The sequence below is a fragment of the Pinus tabuliformis genome, chromosome 9, assembly GCF_031772625.1.
Source record: "Pinus tabuliformis cultivar Carrire ecotype Pingquan chromosome 9, CPIR1, whole genome shotgun sequence".
In the NCBI taxonomy this organism is placed as follows: Eukaryota; Viridiplantae; Streptophyta; class Pinopsida; order Pinales; family Pinaceae; genus Pinus; species Pinus tabuliformis.
The window spans coordinates 1,312,447,556-1,312,469,291 of NC_142307.1; the positions used below are offsets into that span (position 1 = coordinate 1,312,447,556).

General features: G+C 39.5%; 1 protein-coding gene across 1 annotated transcript in view; it reads right to left on the reverse strand.

Moving 5' to 3' along the window:
• The window catches only part of LOC149153361 (uncharacterized), a 305,256-nt gene that overhangs the window by 267,908 nt on the left and 15,612 nt on the right, over positions 1 to 21,736 (reverse strand). The window contains exon 2 of the mRNA XM_089439507.1: positions 20,096 to 20,305. Within this exon, the coding sequence (XP_089295633.1) occupies positions 20,096 to 20,305 (210 nt within the window). The remainder of the gene's footprint in view (positions 1 to 20,095; positions 20,306 to 21,736) is intronic.

A 21,736-nucleotide genomic window follows, 5' to 3' on the forward strand; every position in this document is an offset into this window, starting at 1 on the left:
ATTCTGGGTTGTTGTTGCGCTGAAGCAGCTGGACAAGAAGAGACTACTAAAATTTGTTGAATCGAATTGGAAGGCTGACATGTGGAGGAGGAAGGTCTTTTGGTCTAAGGTTTTGGTCTATCTCAACTTGAATTTGCTACTAGAAGTGTTTGATTGCCTTTTCCCCTATAGAGGGGTTTTAGCCCTAGCAGAGTGCCTGCATCTAGTGTCTTGATCTTTGTGTTTTTCTTTTGATAGTTGCTTTATGAAACAAAGATAACATAAGAACTTAAGAAAGTTAATAAGAACACAAAGATATCATAAGTAATTATCTCCGTAAGAAAATCTTTCTGCCTGTCTGATTTTCTAACAAACTTAATCTTGGAGGGGTCTTTGTCTTGGGTCTTGGAATTCGTTATTTGAAGATTCTATAAGAGAAGAATTCTTGTGGGTCTTCCTCTCAAGAGGATAGGTTTTGGCCCTAGCTAGCAGCCTACATTTTGTGTCCTCTTGTCTCATTGAGCTTCATAGTTTGGTAGTTGTTTGATGATAAGAACATAATAATAATCAAGTGAAAGAAGAAGTTAATTACAATTACATCAAGTTAAGTAAAAGAATATCACAACCAGTTATCAAAGTAAGAGAAATCATTGTAATCTAGTTGCCCTATATTTCACAACATGGTATCAAAGCTAAGGTGACAAGGAAAGGAAGCTTGAAGATCATCCAATTGAAAAACGATACATAAGGGCCAAGCATAAGGAGAGCATCAGGAAATCAAATCATCAAGGAGAACTAAGGAGCATCAAGGAGGACTATCCATCACATCACAAGGATCATATCATCACAACTCTTGGAAGAAGAAGAAGACCTCAAGGACCCTACCTCCATTCAAGAAAGAAGGACTCTACACTTTAAGTATTCTTGGAAGACTCCACATTCTACAATCATCAACCAAAGGAAGCAAGAAGAGTACTTCATCATCATCCAAATCAAAGTGATCTCCCTCACATTGAAATAAGCATCACATCTCAAACATATTTGAAGGAAGAGGATCATCTCTCCTTATATTGAAGAAGAAGCATTATCATTCTTGAAGAAGGAAGACATCATCAAGGAAGCAACTAGTGGAAGACACCATCAAGGAGGTATCTTCATTTGACAAGTAAGTACTTTATATTTTATGTCTCAACCTACAAACCAAATGACTTCTTTCTACAAGGAGAACAATAAACTTGTTGGGACATCGAACTACCTTGCATGGAAGAAGAGAATAGATTTAATTCTTATGGAGAATGAAGTTATTGAATATGTCAAGGGCTCAATCACCAAACCTTCACAAGAGAAATCTCAAGCACTATCTAAGTATATGAAAGGAGAAATAAGTGCTCAAAGGATTCTTATAGAGTCAATCAAGGATTCTCTTATCCCCTATGTAGCAAAGTTGAAGACATCAAAAGAGATATATGACAAATTGGAGTTGTTTTCTGTGAGTATTGTAGGGGAGATAATATCATTAAGAACCAAACTATACAATATGAAAGTATCAAGGGAAGAAGGGGAAGCTTCATATCTCATGAAGGTATCTCAAATAAAAGATCAACTACAAGAACCTGGAGAAACAATGTCTGACCTTGAGATGACCACCCAATTGAAAAGTGTAACTAGGTTCAGTCTTCATAATGACATGTGTAATTGTGATTTTATGTAATTGATGTAAAGAAGAAAATAAAATTATTTTTGTAGTACTTGAATGATGGGTTTCATGATCAAGGAATTTTATTTTAGTTAAGGTTCCCATTGTGAACCTTTAGGTTTTGTCATCTAGTCATAAAAGTCAAATTGAGTCAATGTCATATATGAAGGACCCTTCTTGGGCATGTTACATTCTTGTATGAGTCATTAAATGTATAAGAAGGCCCTCCAAGACCAAACAAAGACACCTCCTACAAGTCGGCTTCAAGAAGAATAATGAAATCTCTCAAATAGACATGTAGGCTCACACTCAACTCATGTTGGCCTATATACATGGGCAAACAACTATAAATAGGTAGCTCGACCTCATTTCAGAAGGCAGAATTTTGGTGAAGCAAGTTCGGTTTGAAATCAAGTGCGAAGATCACTTATGAAGGAGCCTAATCATCAACGAAGAGAGAAGGAAGAGGAGAGAAGTCTTTAGGAGTGTTTGAGATTGTTTTTAGGGTTGATCTCCACTCACATGTGCGAAGGAAAGGACTGTTATTGTTGCAGAAAAGGTCGAAGTTTGTCTTGCTATGCTAGAAGCTGAAACTAGGAGTATACAAGCCAATACATCAAGTCAAGTTGAAGAAGAAAGCCTTTTTACCCAAGCGAAGGAGATTAAGGTGTTAGATCACCACATCTACTGCAACTAGGGTTTCCAAGGAGGCCAAAATAAGGTGTAGAGCTGAAGCACAATGTTAAATTGGCAACTAGGGCCAAACTCCATGTGGGTTAGCTTATTTATGGCAACTGATATTTTTATTGGATCCCTCTCGTCGAGAGGTGTAGAATTGATCCAAAGATCATCCGATTCCGATAAGTATTTATGGAGATATGAATTTATTTTGTTTATGTAATTATTATCAAGCCGACCAGCTCTTATGTAGGCTCTAGAAGCCCAAACATCATGTCTATTTAAACTTAACATGGTATCAGAGCTGAGGTGAAGACAATGCCCAAGCAAGAGTGAAAGAGCAATCACCAAAGACAGTTGGGACAAGACAAAAGGATCAACAGGTTCTTCACAATTCACTTAGGGTGAAGTCAAAGCAGAGCATATTATCAGAATGGCGCAGCAGAACTTCTGATGGCATACCTAATGATCATTTCATTGGGAAGTTCGGATCTAAGGGTGGAAGGAAGGGTAGATGTCTTGGTTATGAGTTCGGCCCTTATACGGAGTGTCTGAATGGCAGAGGTGCAGGTCATCAAGGACACGGTCGACCCTTTAAGGAAGCAAGGAACCCCAGGAATGGAAGTTGAAGGTTTTAAGGTGGCATTCGTCAATGGAAAGGTATGTGTTTGAAAAAAGAATTTTCAAATATGCTTTTGAGTTCAGGGATGTATTAAGTTACAGGAAGTCCAATAGGAACCATGTCCATTGACACATAGCACCAGAGGTCTATGAGTCAGATGGTGACAGGGAAACCTGAATTCAAAAGGAGCATGAAGGTACATGTTTGATATGTACTGAAGGAAAATATTATAAGGGGACCATCCCCCTCATGCCACAGGTCCACAGCTTTGGAACAACCTGAGGAGTTGGATTCATGATCGGCAATCTCATGCATGCAGGTGATAGAAAGCCCTCTACGGCTTGAAGCAAGACACCCCGAGCATAGTATGAGAGGATCAATAGCTGTCAGATGAAGCTGAGATTCACTAGGAGTGAAATCGATCCAAATCATTCGAAGGTTGTGGATGTCAAACCTCTCATACCAGCACCTATGTCTGCCAGGTGCAGACCCTCTCATTTGTAGGAGACAGAGGGAATTGGATTCCGAATGTGGAAAGATAAACTGCAAGCCTGTGACTACCTCGAGGATCTTAACTTTCAGAAGTTATATGGTACTGATGTCGGACCTGATTTGGGAAATGCCTCTGAGTTTCATAAACTCATTCGCGTTGATGTTCTTGGTGAACCTCCCTCCGGACAAATGTTTTGCAGTTAGTATGGTAAGCTCATATTTGGTTGAGCTTCACTAGAGGTGCCTAGAATTCTAAGATGTCTTCAAGACACAATCTCTCATGGATTGAGATACATTGTCGGAAATATGAAATTGCATTTGAATGTTGATTAGGCAGGTAGTGTGGAGGATCACTGCTTCGATATAATGGATGAGCAGGAAGCAGAATTTGGTTGCCATAAGCACCGCCGAGACTGGATACATATCTACGAGTATGATCTCGTATGAAGCTACCTGGTTGGGGAAGCTCTTCAGTGAGTTGTTTGAACACATACCACTGTGATTCTCTGTAACAACCAGATGTGGGATTCGATTATTGAGGAATCTCGTATTTGTCAGCAGATAGACATCATCTGGGATATGGTAAGTCGATGAGCAAGGAGGCTCCATCGCATTAAGATGATGTACAGGTCGCTACACTTTGTCAGAGCCCCGGGGAAAGATCAAATTTGTGATTTTCCCGAATGACTTGGAGTCGTCGAAAGACCTTTGTAAAAGGGTCCTGCATGTTGCATACATTGAGCTCTGGGGGCTTGCGGTTCTTACTAGAGCAGCGTACGACCACAGGGTGACTCACCCTCCCCTGGTGGTGCGCAATGGGTCAAGATGATTCGCTCTCTTGTGGGACAAGATGATTCGCTCTCTTGTGGAACAGGATTGATGTGTTTTCCTGTGAGGCCTGGATTGATGTGTTCTCCATGGCAATTGTAGCAGGATTGATGTGTTCTCCTGTGAGGCCTGGATTGATGTATTCTCCATGGCGATTGTAGCAAGATTGATGTGTTCTCCTATGAGGATGGGATTGATTAAGTTCTCCTGTCGAGACATCCTACCCATGCAGTCTGGGACTCATGGGAAGTACCTCTCATCTGATCAATGAGAAGAGAAATGAAGTTAGGGACCATAGTAGTACCAATGGACGCATCGTTGTATCTACTATACTCCCTATGCTAGGATGACCTCCATTGATCTGGGATCAATGATACTAGTCTAGGACCAGTGGTAGGAGTTGTACCATACTATGACGCTGACTTCAGGTCGATTGAGATTGGTCTGGGACCAGTGGTACATACTCTGAGATTGACTTCGTGTCAGTGCAGTACTGGTCTGGGACCAGTGAGAGTGGTACATACTATGATACTGACTTCGAGTCGGTTGAGACTGGTCTAGGACCAATGGTACACTCTCTGAGACTGCAATACTGGTCTGGGACCAGTGGTAGGAGTGGTACCTACTATGAAGCTAACTTCGGGTCGGTTGAGACTGGTCTGGGACTAGTGGTACGCACTCTGAGACTGACTTCGAGACAGTGGAGAATGTTATGAGACATTCTCGATCAATTCTTCTTCTTCATGGTTCAGCAAAGCAGAGCAGAGCCTTGAAAAACTCGCTAATGATGCCTCAAAAAACACAGACAGACCCAGAAATTGGTGCAGGGACAAACCTTGGTTTCTGTGCAGATTCCTGCCCTTATTCTCCACGATTTGAGTTGATAAACACACAGCTTGCCTCTCATAAACAGCACTGAGACCCAACTATTATCTTGGCCTCCTATCCCTGAAACCTGGCCTAGTTTCTCCTTAAATCTCGGTCTGATTTCACTAGTGCGAAAATCTTGGGATTCATGCTTGCTGTAGCTGAAAACTCAGGCTGGGTTGTCTCTCAAGCAGATCAAACTCCCTTCCTTAGACCTGCAATCTCTCCCTCCTTGCTCCTACGCTCTCCTTTCTCCTCTTCTCCAATGTTACTCATGAAGAATTATGAAGAATAACTTGCCTTTTCCCTTTTGTCATCTGTAAATGAGGAGAAACCTAACCCTAGAGATCTAAAGGCTGAGATTAAATCTTAGCTCATTAGATCAAGGGTAGAGATCATTTCTCTCTCTTGACCCATTTTCTCATGTGATCCCCCTCACTTAATGAACTCCTAGTCACTTTAATATGTTTTGTACCATGTGCATTTTTCTCTTATAAAGTCACTTTAACAATAAAAACACACTGTACTTTTGCTCCCTAAAGTCACATTTAAAACATAAAGTGACTTTATTAAAAAGTACTTAGCACATGTACCACCTCATAAAGTGATTTAACTCCATGACATTAATATATTTCATAATGCCTTATGACAAAAAGGTTATTAAAGTGTTTTCCTAAGCAAAAAGGCCAATGCACTAGGAAACACTTCCTTGGTATCCTTTTTCTCAACAAAAGTCCACCTGGAATATTCCCTATCTTGCTGACCAAGCCATAACGTTTCACCAGATGCTTTGGTCTGCAAATTCCATGTGACATGGAATCCTCTAGCTCTACTCTACAATCCAAGCCTGGGTTGACTTTTTAACAACCTGGACCATTTTGCATTGGGAAGCATGAACTACCTTGGTAAACGTGAACTTTGTCACAAGAGAATGCTATACTGTGAGACTGTCATGAGTAATATTGCGTCAAGGCCAAGGTCAAGGTCACATACAAACTCTATAAACACTAACTATGTGGAAGGACATAAGTGCACCTTGATGTGGGTTGGATTGGTCCATACACCAGTGATCACCCCTACAAATGCAGGCCCCCACAAAACAATGATTCCTCATGAGAAGCCCACCAGGGTCCTCCAACCTGATTAGGAATGAGATCACTTAGGTGACACTCTCAAGGGACAGGACATGGTGCGACCAAACAAAATGGATACAAACTCAAATTGACAAGACAGGTCTAGGAAACCTAATACAGGGCCTCACATGGTTTTTTACATGACTTTAACTTGTGATCTTGGGCTTAAAATGGTGGTGAATGATGCACTAAAAAATTCTATGTACCCCCACTAACAAAGGGATAAGAAGACCATTAATTTATGGAATGAAATAGGTTATCTAGTAGTTGTCAACAATAATATTACCAAATGGTTATATTTACAACTAATAGGTCATCTACACAATTGCAATATGAAGAATGAAAGGTCCAAAATCATAACTTGAGCTAGTTGCTAAATACCTCTCTACATAAGAAGTGTTCCCCAATTGTGAAAGCACCCATGTTGCCAAATGTTGTAGTTGTGGGGTAGCACCACCATGCATGTTCTGCCACTCCTTGACAAGCAATGTTCCACCAACATTTATATTGGGATCCCCATCGTAACTATCATCCTTCAGTCTTTTCCTCTTTTCTAGCCTTTGCCTCTACCTCAATCCTCTAAGGACATTATTTGACACCACCCAATTTTGATGAAACCGCTTAATCCAAGCTTTAAAATATGGTAGAATAAACTCAACATGCCTGATCAAATGATTTTCGTTTAAGTGAAGAGTACATTTTTACTAAGCCCATGACAAAAGAGTTTAACAATCAACACCACCAACACTAAAGTACATATAGGGCTTGGTGTTCTTGATTAAATGTCAATCACATACCCTCATACATGATAGAGTCCAATAAAATGTTGCAATCCCATAGATCCTGAAATCCTGAAAATTGTCAAGTTTGCTGAATTTTGAATGGGATATGAAAATCTATTTTCTCCATATGAAGTCCATTGAGGTTGGAACCACTCTCAAACATCCTAAAACAATTAATAAACTTTTACTTCAAGAATTTAACATTACCATTAGGAAGTGTCCAGGAAGCACCTAGGGAGTGTCCAGAGAGCACCATGGGAACGTGCTACTTGGCTTTGGGAGCATCCTTGGGAGTGCCACACTCTCAAATTCGCAGGAAGCATGCCCAAAAGGTCTATAGTATGCTCTCAAATTTTGAGAGTGTTAGTGTTGAAGAATCTAACTAGTGTCAGTCTTCATAATTGTATTTGAGTCATGATGTAATATATTTATCAAAAGAAAGAAAAATAAATTTTATTATAAAGAATTTGACTTATTAAAGCATGGGTTTCATGCTCGGGTCATTTGTTTATAAGTCAAAGCCTCCATTGCAGGCTTCTAGGGTTTATGTCAAGTGTCCTTGTCCATGTCATAATGTAAAGAACCCTTCTTGGGATTTATTTGTCAAGAAAAAAATTATTTTATTGTATTTTAGTTCTTCTAGGCCTCCTCCACCAAGTCAGCCTCAAGGAAGGACAAGTCAGCCTCAAACAGGGGAATTCGACCTCACAAGAAGCCTATATATTGGAGCAACTCGACCTCATTTGATACACCAACTCAACAAGTTCGATCTGCAGTTTCTGGGCTAAGAAAGTGTGAATTTCAAGGGGAGAAGAAGGAAAGTCAAGTAAAGAAGGAGGCCAACATCTTGCTAAAGAAGCTGAAATTTCTCTCTCTTATCTCACACGTGCGAAGTTCTGGATTGTTGTTGGGGGCCAAAATTCTGCAGTTGCTAGGGAGGTCGAAATTCTGAAGCTGTTGGTGAAGCTAGGGCCGAAATTTCTAGGTTGATGCTGGGTTGTAGCTGTTGGACAAGAAGAAACTATTGAAGGTTGTTGTATCTCATTGGAAGGTTGAATTGGTGGAGGAGGAAGGTCTGTAGGTCTAAGGTCTTGGTCTATCTCTTTTTGAATTACTAAAGGAAGAGTTGTTTACTGAGTTTTCCCCTACATAGGGATTTTAGCCATGGTTGAGTGCCTACATTTGGTGTCATTGATCTTGGTGTTTTGGTTTTGGTAATTGCTCGATGAACTAAGATAAAAAAGGAACATAAGAAAGATAATAAGAACTCAAAGAAATCACAAGTAATTATCAATAAGAGAAAATCTTTCTGCCTTTCCGATTTTCTAACATGGTATCAAAGCTAAGGTGAAAAAGGAAGAAAAAGGCAGGTTGAAGATCTATTGAAGAAAAGGAGATCAAGGAAAGGTCATCAAAGGGGATCATATAAAGAAACAAGCCTACTATCTACAGGAACTATGTCAAACTCAATGAAGGGAGAAAACAAACTAGAAGGAGCCTCCAACTACAGGGCCTAGAAAAAGAGGATAGACCTCATTCTCGAAAAGAACAAAGTTTTGGATCTCGTTCAAGGAAAAATCAAGAAGCCTACAGATGAATCAAGTGAAGCAAAAAAACAAAGTTTAGAGAAATCAAAATCCTGGCTATGAACCTTATAGTGGATGGAGTTAAGGATAACCTAATTCCATACATATCCAACATAAATTCCGCTCAAGAAATGTATGAGGCTCTCTCCAAATTGTTCACCATCAAGAACATTGGTCAAATAGCAAGTCTCAAGAATGAATTAAGGACTATTAAGATGACAAAAGATGACACTATATCATCCTACTTTATAAGGATATCTAGAATCAGAGATGAACTCCAAGCAATAGATGAAGTTGTCCCAAGAAAGGACCTTGTAATTACTGCTCTTCTAGAACTACCAAAATCTTGGAGTGCCTCTACATTAAGACTTCACAGTTGGAAAGATACACCAACATTTGAGCAAATGTGGAATGCGTGCAGTCAAGAAGAAGCTCGAGTATCATTAGTAAAAGGATGAAGAAGAAAACATCTCTAATGCCTATTTTGCTCATCACAAGAAGAAGGGAACCTTCAAGAAGTTCAAGGGACCAAAGAAGAAGGTTGACCTATCCAAGATTGAATGCTACAATTGCCATAAGATGGGTCATTATAGAAGTCATTGTCCCGAGAATCCAAGGAATAAGAAGAGGGAAAGAGAACATGCAAATGTTGCAGAAGAAGCTCCATCAAAGAAGAACAAAACTGAGGAATCGAAAGTCAAGGACTTATACTACTAAGTCTTATCCTACATATCCTTCTTAGTCTTGTATTGTTTTCCTTTATGTTTTGATTTCTAGAATTTGTAGGTCTAACATGTCTTGTTAGAACATTTTTGAATTATTTTGATAAGTTATAGGTATCCCTCGAGATTGGATTAAGAGGGAGCCCTCACCATTTTACCAAAGATAAGTATCTTGTTCTTTGTCTCCTCTTTTATGTTTGGCTTTTCTCTCATATCAAGATCTGTTTGTGTTATATGCTAATAACCTTTTCTTTATATTTTCCTTGGTAGGAAAAGATTGTGGAATACATAAAGGTTAGGGAGGATACTTCAAAGGATAAACATGAAGCATGGAGGAAGTTATGCTGCAAAGGAAGCCCTTCAAAAAATTGATGTCTTACAAGATTTGGTAAGGAACAACTCGAGGTATGTGTTAAACTATAAGTTTTGTTATAAAGTTATCTTCATGTAAAAGGTATGTTCATTCTCTTTTGAAATTTGCATTACATTACTGACATCGTTATGTCTAGGGTTTTGAATCACAAAGATTCTTGTTAGGGTGATTAATCATTAGATTGAATCTACCCTCGTTATATAATCATTTGATCATTCTTGTGAAACCCTAACTCTTAGGGTTCACTATAAAACCTTAGCCTCTTGTTGCTAAGGATTTGTCAAAGTTAATTATGAAGCCCTAGTTCTTTTAGGGTTGTCGATTAAGGCTAGAAATCCTATTCTTTTAATGTTTAGGGTTTTGGTATTGCTATAATAAAAACCCTTGCCCTTTAGGGTTTGTTGTTAATGTCTAAACCCTAGATTTTTAGGGTTTGATAAATTAGGGTTTATAAGCTAAAACCCTTGTAATAGTTGTAGTAAGATCCTAGGAATGAAACCCTAGGTGTATGTTCGTCTATCTGATCAAAACCCTAGCCTGGTCAAAATTGTTGTATATCTAACTTTAATGTATTGATGTTTGTGTCTTGGGTTTACCTAGTAGATATTGTTGTGATATGCTAGTGCATGATTATGAAATCCTAGTTATGTATATGCGAGTATGCTTATTGATACTCATGTTTTAGTTTGTGAATTCTAAGGTTTGTAACAAAACCCTTGTAGAGATTGATATTCTAGGATATGATGATATTGTTTTCCGATATGATTTAGTTTTGATAATAAAATCTAGGGTTTGTAACAAATCCTAGTAGTCTAAAATTGTGGAAACCTTAGATGTATAGTAGAATTGTTACTTGATTAAATTGTTGATATCTAAGGTTTGTGTCTTGTAGATGGAGTCTAAGGGTTAGTAACAAAACCCTAGCAAGAGGTTGAAATCTAGTATGTGTCTCTTGTTGATTATAAATCTAACTAGGTTTAGGTATTTGATGTCTAAAGTATTTGATTGTTTTGATGCTTCCATTATATTAACATGATTTTGATATAGTTAATTAACCTCATGTTTTGAATTGTATTTGGTTGTTGTTAAGTTTAGGTATGTTCTATGCTAGAGCAATTTATTTCAATTTTCACAATTAGCTCAATATCTTTTCGAGATTAGCAATCACATCAGCATTAAAGTAAACTGCAGATAGAACATAAATATAAATCGCAGAAAACAAGCCAAGACAAGAGGACACAAGATGTGGCACTAGCCAGGGACAAACCCCAATGTGGGGAAACCCTTGATCAATTCTTCTTATATGTTCTTCAATAGTTCAGCAAAGAGAGATAGTACATTTACAATTGAAGTCAACACTTTGACTTATCTAGATGAGAGCATAGATCATCTCTGAGAAGATAATACATGAGATCAGTTGAAGACATGTTGCTTCAACTGATTCTCCAAGGTGACTCCTTCACCTATCATCGTGTTGCATCTTGTCATCATGCTGCACCTCACCATCCTGCACCCATCATCACAATGTTGGACCTTATGACTGCTGCACGTAATGTTGTATTGTTGTCCCATGTGTCATGATTGAACCAAATTGTCCATGTTAGTTGTCCCATTGCTTGTTTGTTGTCCCTTGCATGCTTGGTGTACTTGCTGCTAAGTACCATACAATTGTCCCAATGTTAGTTTGTTGTCCCTTGCATGCTATTGTACCATTGTGCCACTGCTGCACAATGTCATGGCTGCCCCGTTGTGCTTTGCCATACCATAACAGCACCATGAATTTGTTGCACTAAGTACTAGTTGTCCCATGTTGTACCATTGTACCATTGTTGTCCTGTTGTGCACTATATGCCATTGGCTATTGCTATCCCATTGTTGGACCATATGTTGCACCATACTGCACCAAGTTGCCTTTGTTGTCCCATTGCTTATCATTGCAGCACCATGTAGCATTGTTGTCCCACTGCTGCACCAATACTTCACCAAGTTGCCTTTGTTGTCCCATTGCTTATCATTGCAGCACCATGTAGCATTGTTGTCCCACTGTTGCACCATACTTCACCAAGTTGCCTTTGTTGTCCCATTGCTTATCATTGCAGCATCATGTAGCATTGTTGTCCCACTGCTGCACCATATTTCTTGTTGTCCATACTGTTGCACCATACATCTTGCTGTCATATACTATGTTGTCTATAATGTTACAACATTCATCATAAGACTTGGATCTATCATTCATGATTGTGATTCAATCCAGATTCCAAATAGCAGATAGAGCATCCTTATTTAGAACAGCATTAAGGATAGTTGAAGATGTGGCTTCTTTATCTCAGCGTTTACGTGTGAGAGCATTCCTTCCATGACAGCAATGGTATTCCTTTCATGACTACGTATAGGATAAGGGCTTTTCCTTTCATGATAGCAAGGGCATTCCATGTATATAGCACTTCTTCTAGGACAGTGTTTAGGTGCCATCTCCATTAGGTAGCGTAGCAACTAGGTTTAGGGCATCTCTTCTCCTTAGACCTGCAGCTAGGGTTTCTGCCTTCATTTCCATGGCTGCATATTATTACTTCTTCATAGGGCAGCGTTAGGGCTTCTCCATAGGGTAGTGTTAGGGATTGTTGTTAGGCCACCTTCACCGTGCTAGATCTCCCTTTCCTCCTGTGTCTAGGGCTTCTTCATTAGGGCAGTGTAGAGCCTAGGGCACTCCCTCTAGATTAGGGCAGCATTATCCCTTGGGATCTCTCCTCCTATTAAAACCCAAAGACAAGTAGAGAGGAAGATATCCCAAGTGTGTTGAAATGACTTGAAGGCCACCTCTATTTATACTAAAACGTTGAGCACAAGTGGGGTTTATTTGGTTGCTGGCCGACCTTGACGAATTGTCCCATAACACAAATAAATTCATATCTCCATGAATACTTATCGGAATCGGATGATCTTTAGATCAATCCTACACCTCTCAATGAGAGGGATCCAAGAAAAATATCAGGTGACATTAATAAGATGACCCACATGGAGTTTGGCCCTAGTTGCCAATTTTAACACTCCCTCTCAACTAGGGAGAAATCCATCCGCTGATCCATACGTCCGATTGTACTATCTCTGCCATCAGTGCCTTGCATTGCTCTGCTCTGCTCTGCTGAACCATGAAAAAGAAGAATTGATCAAGAATGTCTCATACCATTCTCTACTGACCCAAAGTCAGTTCCATATGACGAGAGTGTGTCATATCACTCTTACTGACCCGAAGTCAGTTTTATTGATCCCAGATCAATATCACAAGAGAGTGTCTCAAACCACTCATACTGATCCCAGATCAATGGAGGTCATCCTAGCATAGGGAGTATGGTAGATACAACGATGCGTCCATCGATAGTACTACTATGGTCCCTAACCCCATTTCCCTGCTCATTGATCAGATGAGAGGTACTTCCCATGAGTCCCAAACTGCATGGGTAGGATGCCTCGACAGGAGAACTAATCATCCTGTCCCACAGGAGAACGAATCATCCTGTCCCAAAGTTGCCACGGGGTATCATAGGGGAAGGCTGAGCCATTCACCCTGTACACAGCGCACCATTAGGGGAGGGTGAGTCACCCTATGGTCGTGTGTTGCTCCAGTAAGTACCCCAAGCCCCCTCCAGAGCTCCCAAAGCTCAATGCATGCAACATGCAAGACCCTTATAAGAAGGTCTCTCAACAACTCCAAGTGATTCGGGAAAGTCACAGATTTGACCTTTCCCCGGGCCTTTGACAAAATGTCTGTGACTTGTACATCAATCTCAATGCAATGGAGCCTCCTTGCTCATCGACATACCATATCCCAGATAAGGTAGTATCTGATGTCTATCTGCTGGAGCAATCATCGAATATGGGATTCCTCAACAATCGAACCCCCCTGGTTGTCACAGAGAATCACAGTGGTATTCATCATGTGTACAAACAGCTCACTGAAGAGCTTCCACAACCAGGCAGCTTCACACGAGATCATACTCGTAGCTATGTATTCGGTCTCGGCGGTGCTTATAGCAACCGACTTCTGCTTCCTGCTCATCCATGATATCGAAGCAGAATCCAAAGAGAACTAGCACTGAGAAGTGCTCTAGTGATCCTCCACACTGCCTGCCCAGTCAGCATTCGAATAATCATGCAGCTTCATATTTCCGGCAGTGTATCTCAATCCATGAGAGATTGTGCCCCGAAGATATCTCAGAAGATTCTTGGCACCAATCCAGTGAGGCTCAACCAAATATGAGTTCACCATGCTAACTGCAAACATATATCTGGACGGAAGTTAACCAAGAACATCAATGCAAATGAGTTTATGGAACTCAGAGGCATTTCCCAAATCTGGTTCGTCATCACCACCATATAACTTCTGAAAGTTAAGATCCTCGAGGTAGTCACTAGCTTGCAGTTTACCATTCCACATCCGGAATCCAACTCCCTCTTACTTCTGCAAGTGAGAGGGTCTGCACCTATCAGAAATAGGTCATCCTCAGAAGGTGCCGGTATGAGAGGTCTATCATCCACAACCTTTAAACAATGGTTTGGATCGGCTTCACTCTTAGTGAATCTCAGCTTCATCTAACAGCTATCAATCCTCTCATATCAAACCCGGGGTGGTTAGCTTCAAGCCATAGAGGGCTTTCTTCCACCTGCATACATGAGATTCTTGATGAATCTCAAACCCCACGGGTTGTTCCAAACCTATGGACCTGCTACATGAGGGGAATGGTCCCCTTGTGAGATTTTCCTTCGGTACATCTCAGACATGTACCTTCATGCTCCTTTTGAATTCAAGCATCCCTATCATCATCTAACTCACAGACCTCCGGTGCTATGTGTCAACTGACATGGTCCCCAATGGACTTTTTGCAATTTGATACAAATTGCCAACCCTGAACCCACGAGTAAAAGCATATTTGAAAATTCTATTTTCAAACACATACCTTTCCATCGATGAATGCCACCCTAAAACCTTTAACTTCCATCGCTGAAATGGACACCAGGTTCTTCTTGCGATCAAGTACATAAAAGAGATTCTGTAAATGAATCGAGTTACCCTCATTCAATTGAGGAGTAACATCCTACACCCTTTTCGGAATAGGTGGCATTGGCTCCAAGTATAATCCCACGATTGTTTCCATCTCTACCAAATTCGAGAGAGCACCCTTCTATCCGATGAGGTGCCTTGAAGCACTACAATCAATAAGCCAGATTCCCAAAGAATTTGAAGGAGAGGGCCAATACAAGATAATGCTTCTTTATCTTATCAAAAACAACATTTGATTCTTCATACCTGGGGTTCCTTGCTTTCATTGAAGAGTCAGTTGTATCCTTAATGACCTGCATTACATGTCATTCCTCTAATCATTGAAGATGTCCCTGGAATGATTGTTATCATCATCAAGTGATGTGTCCCTGCCAGTCGGACACTCCTTCGCATAATGGCCGAACTGCCTTTCCTTCCATCCTTAGATCCGGACTTCCCATAGAAGTGATCTTCAGGTAGGCCATCAGAAACTTCCGCTGCGCCATTCTGATAATTTTCTCTGCTTCGACTTCACCCTTGGTGAATTAGAAGAGGGATGAGGAATCCATTGATCCTTTTGTCCTTTCCCAACTATCTTCGGTGATTTCTCTTTCACTCTTGCTTAGGCTTTGTCTTCACCTCAACTCTAATACTATGTTAAGTTTAGGTATGTTCTATGCTAGAGCAATTTATTTCAATTTTCACAGTTAGCTCAATATCTTTTCTAGATTAACAATCACATCAGCATTAAAGTAAACTACAAATAGAACATAAATATAAATCGCAGAAGACAAACCAAGACAAGAGGACACAAGATGTGGCGGTAGCTAGGGACAAACCCCAATGTGGGAAAACCTTTGATCAACTCTTCTTATATGTTCTTCAATAGTTCAGCAGAGAGAGATAGTACATTTACAATTGAAGTCAACAATTTGACTCATCTAGATGACAGCATAGATCGTCTCTAAGAAGATGATACATGAGATCGGTTGAAGACATGTTGCTTCAACTGATTCTCCAAGGTGACTCCTTCACCTATCATCGTGTTGCATCTTGTCATCATGCTACACCTCACCGTGCTGCACCATGCTGCACCCATCATCACAATGCTGGACCTTATGACTGTTGCACCTAATGTTGTACTGTTGTCCCATGTGTCATGATTGAACCATGTTGTCCATGTTAGTTGTCCCATTGCTTGTTTGTTGTACCATTGCATGCTTGGTGTACTTGCTGCTAAGTACCATACAACTGTCCCAATGTTAGTTTGTTGTCCCTTGCATGTTGTTGTACCATTGTGCCACTGCTGCACAATGTCATGGTTGTCCCATTGTGCTTTGCCATACCATAACAGCACCATGAATTTGCTGCACTAAATACTAGTTGTCCCATGTTGTACCATTGTACCATTGTTGTCCCGTTGTGCACTATATGCCATTGACCATTTTTGTCCCATTGTTGTACCATATGCTGCACCATACTGCACCAAGTTGCCTTTGTTGTCCCATTGCTTATCATTGCAGCACCATGTAGCATTGTTGTCCCACTGTTGCACCATACTTCACCAAGTTGCCTTTGTTGTCCCATTGCTTATCATTGCAGCACCATGTAGTATTGTTGTCCCACTGTTGCACCATACTTCACCAAGTTGTCTTTGTTGTCCCATTGCTTATCATTGCAGCACCATGTAGCATTGTTGTCCCACTGTTGCACCATACTTCTTGCTATCCATACTATTGCACCATTGCTGCACCATACATCTTGTTGTCATATACTATGTTGTCTATAATGTTACAGCATTCATCATAAGACTTGGATCTATCATTCATGATTGTGATTCAATCCAAACAACAGATAGAGCATCCTTATTTAAAACGGCATTAAGGATAGCTGAAGGTGTGGCTTCTTTATCTCAACATTTACGTGTGAGAGCATTCCTTCCATGACAACAATGGTATTCCTTTCATGACTACGTATAGGATAAGGGCTTTTCCTTTCATGACAGCAAGGGCATTCCATGTGTAGAGCACTTTTTCTAGGACAGCATTTAGGTGCAATCTCTATTAGGCAGCATAGCAACTAGGTTTAGGGCATCTCTTCTCCTTAGACCTGCTGTTAGGGTTTCTGCCTCCATTTCCATGGCTGCGTATTATTACTTCTTCATAGGGCAGCGTTAGGGCTTCTCCATAGGGCAACGTTAGGGCTTCTCCATAGGGCAGCGTTAGGGCTTGCTGTTAGGCCTCCTTCACCGTGCTAGATCTCCCTTTCCTCCTGCGTCTAGGGCTTCTTCATTAGGGCAGTGTAGAGCCTAGGGCACTCCCTCTAGATTAGGGCAGCGTTATCCCTTAGGATCTCTCCTCCTACTAAAACCCAAAGACAAGCAGAGAGGAAGAGATCCCAAGTGTGTTGAAATGACTTGAAGGCCACCTCTATTTATACTAAAACGTTGAGCACAAGTGGGGTTTATTTGGTTGTTGGCTGACCTTGACGAATTGTCCCATAACACAAATAAATTCATATCTCCATGAATACTTATCGGAATCAGATAATCTTTAGATCAATCCTACACCTCTCGATGAGAGGGATCCAAGAAAAATATCAGTTGCCATTAATAAGATGACCCACATGGAGTTTGGCCCTAGTTGCCAATTTTAATAGTTGTACTTGTTGAAGATTTGCAGGTACATAATCTTCAAGATGTTGAAGATGTTCATATAAGCATGATGAAGGAAGTTAAGATGATTAAGATGACCTTGATGAAGTCGTAAAAGGTTGAAGCTTCTTCGATGTTATAGAAGAAGAAAATTGTTGATCTCCCTAAGTTAAGAGGGAGCATGGTTAGAAGAAAAGAGTACATCTCCCCAATTGAGAGGGAGGGCATATTATGATAGTCATGATGGATACCTTGTAGAAGAAATCAGAGAATGAATAGATCTGCAATGTATTAAGGATGTCTTGGTGCTGCTGAAGAAATGAAAGAAGAAAAGTTTCTGACAATTTGTATATGAATAAGTGGCATCAGGATGATTGAGGACCCCGAAGGTTTGTGTTTATTTATATGTATATTTGAAAGTTTATTGTTGATTGGGGTTTGTGTTTGAACAGGTAAATCTCTCCATAAAAGAAAGATGAACACTTGGGAAGCATGCTTGGACAAATGGATATATCTAGTTTATTAGGGAGAGATGAAGCATCTAATGGTGGATGTTTGGGAGGACATCTGGCCGGCCTATGCGCTAATGTCTAGATTTTGAAGAGGGAGGGTGGCGTTGGTCATGGAGCTCTGACCTTGGATACACACCTAGATCCCTGGGTTGATGGTAAGTAAGTAAGTTTGATGATACCTAGAACCGCTGAAAGCTTGAGTCCATCTTAATCCCACCTGGATAGAATACCCTAGTCAAGTTTCTAGTCTGCAGCACTGAGTGTGCTAGAACTTTGTCTCTTCGTAGTTCATTTTGGAGATCTTCCATGTACCTCTATATAAATGTAATTATGAATATCTCCCTATTTAATAGGGAGTGTTGAAAAATGTAATTAGTGTCAGTCTTCATAATTATATTTGAGTCATGATGTAATGTATTTATCCAAAAAAAAATTGACTTATTAAAGCATGGGTTTCATGTTCAGGTCATTTGTTTATAGGTCAAAGCCTCCATTGCAAGCTTCTAGGGTTTATGTCAAGTGTCCTTGTCCATGTCATAATGTAAAGAACCCTTCTTGGGATTTATTTGTCAAGAAAGAAATTTATTTTATTGTATTTTAGGTCTTCTAGGCCTCCTCCACGAAGTCGGCTTCAAGGAAGGACAAGTTAGCCTCAAACAAGGGAATTCAACCTCACAAGAAGCCTATATATTGGAGCAACTTGACCTCATTTGATACACCAACTCAACAAGTTCGATCTGCAGTTTCTGGGCTAAGAAAAAGTGCGCATTTCAAGGGGAGAAGAAGAAAAGTCTAGTAAAGAAGGAGGCCAACATCTTGCTAAAGAAGCCGAAATTTCTCTCTTATCTCACACTTGCGAAGTTATGGATCACTGTTGGGGGCCAAAATTCTACATTTGCTAGGGAGACCAAAATTTTGAAGTTGTTGGTGAAGCTGGGGCCGAAATTTTTGGGTTGATGCTAGGTTGTAGCTGTTGGACAAGAAGAGACTATTGAAGGTTGTTGTATCTTATTGGAAGGATGACTTGGTGGAGGAGGAAGGTTTGTAGGTCTAAGGTCTTGGTCTATCTCATTTTGAATTACTGGAAAAAGAGTTCTTGACTGGGCTTTCCCCTACATACGGGTTTTAGCCCTAGCTGAATGCCCACACCCAGTGTCCTTGATCTTCGTGTTTTGGTTTTGGTAATTGCTTGATGAACTAAGATAAAAGAAGAACATAAGAAAGATAATAAGAACTCAAAGAAATCACAAGTAATTATCAAGAAGAGAAAATATATCTCCCTTTCCACTTTTCTTACATAGAACGCACTCCCAAGCTATGTCACAAGGTTAAGCAAACTTCAACCTTGAGGTTCAAAATTCGGCGAACCTAAAAAAAATTTGAGGTTTGGCGAACCTCATGGCCATTAACCAAGTTCATAGCTCAAGCTCATGACCTCATGTCGCAAGTCAAGCTAGTAATCTATCCTTGCAATTTTCAAGTCCATGATAGCATTTTTTATTTTTATTGATGTTGATTTCTCACTATTTTATGCTATATTTCATTTTAAAGTTCATATATATATATATATAGAAAATGCATATAGACGAACCTAATGGCGAACCTCATCAAAAAATTCGAACTTGAACCAAACCCGAACTCGAACCCGAACCATGTGACTTAGCTCCCAATGGCGCTCGCATTGGGAGTGTGATTCCAGGGCTGGAAGCAAGGGGGGGAACAGTTCCTGCGACACTGCTCCCAAGAGGAGTCCAACAGTACTATCCAGTTGGATTTGCTTGCCAGTTCTCTGATAAAGTTTTGACTATGTTTTTTTTTATTCTGTTCTGTTAGTTTATTCTTTGTTGAGGACAGTGTAAGACTATACTCCTGCAAGTTTTGGAGCAAGAAGACATTTTTTTTTGGAGCTCAACTTCTTTGATAAAATAAATGCTTCATCTATTTTTGAACCAAGTAGTAGATATTTTCTGCACTGTATTGGATGCTAAAGGGTAAGGCTGCAGCAAATTTTCTGATAATCTAAAAAGGCGTAACTTTTAAAAATCTCGTATGAGTTGGATATGTCTTCATCAGATTTTCATCTTCTCACTGTGGTGAAAATTCATTATCAGATAAAGCATCATCATTGCAGTACCTGACATGTAAGTGATGTTGATTGTTTCGTAATATTAATTTCAGATGCTGACGTGATCCAGCGAGCCTCATGACTATATTTGAAAAGATCATGAAATTTTGGCTCAGTAAGGAGCACCTTCTTCAGGGCTGGTAGATCTGCATAATATGTGTTGGCCACTGTAGGATTATGGTACAGTCTGTGTACTATTGCAATCATATTTGGAAGAATCTGCATGTACATTAGAAAATCATTAGAGAAAGGATTGCAACGCTTAAATATGACAAATGAAAGCATAACTACCAATTGATGCATAATGGCAATCAACAAATACACAAATATCAGAATCTTGAGGTTGTATCTTGATTTTTGTCCAAACAGTGAATAAAATAAAACTAGTCTGAAGAAAGAACATAAATTAAGTGCAAATTGATGCACCTGCCTGTCAACTCAGTTTCAACATTACTTTATGTTTTTCACGTATTTTTCCATATTATTAGTTCAATGTTAAAGTATACTCAGAATAACGTAAAAAATGATGATAGAACAAACACTTAAAATACATCCAATTAGGAATGATTTGCCCAACCAAAGTTTCAAACTCAACAACAAGAATGCAAACAGAATTTCATTTATTTTAGTACCACCTTATGAATTTTAAAAAATGTGACAAATCAGCTTAGGTTATAATCAAAACATATGATTTAAAAGTATAAGTGCCAACCTTAATCAGAGCAGTTGTTAAAAATGATGCACAAACATGTGAGCAGAATATGTATGGAATCAAGATTATATTATTCAGGCAATTCACCAATGACATACAAAGATGTTGTATATCAACGAGGCACATTCCCTTATTCTGTGAGGAATGACACTCTTATTACATCTTAATAACAGGTCTAAACATGTCATTGCATGCATGTCCTAACATAAATTTTATTAAGTCTTAAATTTACTTTGTAACATGATTTATAACGTGATGATACAGACCTGCAAATAAAATATACTTGAACGGACACTGTACACCATTATATTGTAATCTATAATTTATAAAGGATAGATGATGGTTTATATTAGTACATGACATCGTATAAAATTATAACTATACTTCGAATACTCACATACATGGAGAATCATGTCCTCTGTACCTGACTTGTATATTTTATTAATTAATATGTTGTTTATTATTGAGATTATTTATTACTATATATCACATAGTATAACTTACATATATTACAAGTCCTATCAGAAAGGGATTTCTTTCCTACTGTTCTTGTTTATTTAGATTCCTCTAGTGTTGGTCATGTTCTACCCCAAGGGATAACTACCTTAGAAGCACCCTCACAAGGGTGTTCTGTTGCTGATTGAATGAGCTCTCTTGCTCAAACTCTCCAAACTCAGGCAGTTCTCTCATTTTCTTTTTCAAACATATGATTGTATTAGTTCACCTGTGGAATATCAAATGCTCCACCCTCACCTCTTAGATTGATAGATGCACTTCTGGATGGTACAGTTTGGTTTGAACATGCTCTATTTTATATTCCGTGCATTAGTTGTCTTACTTAGATGCGGTGCTATAACTTCTAGGTCATTCCATGAAATTGGTAAATTCTAAATGAGATCTAATAACACTTCATTCCATTATGGTTTTATTATTTGCCT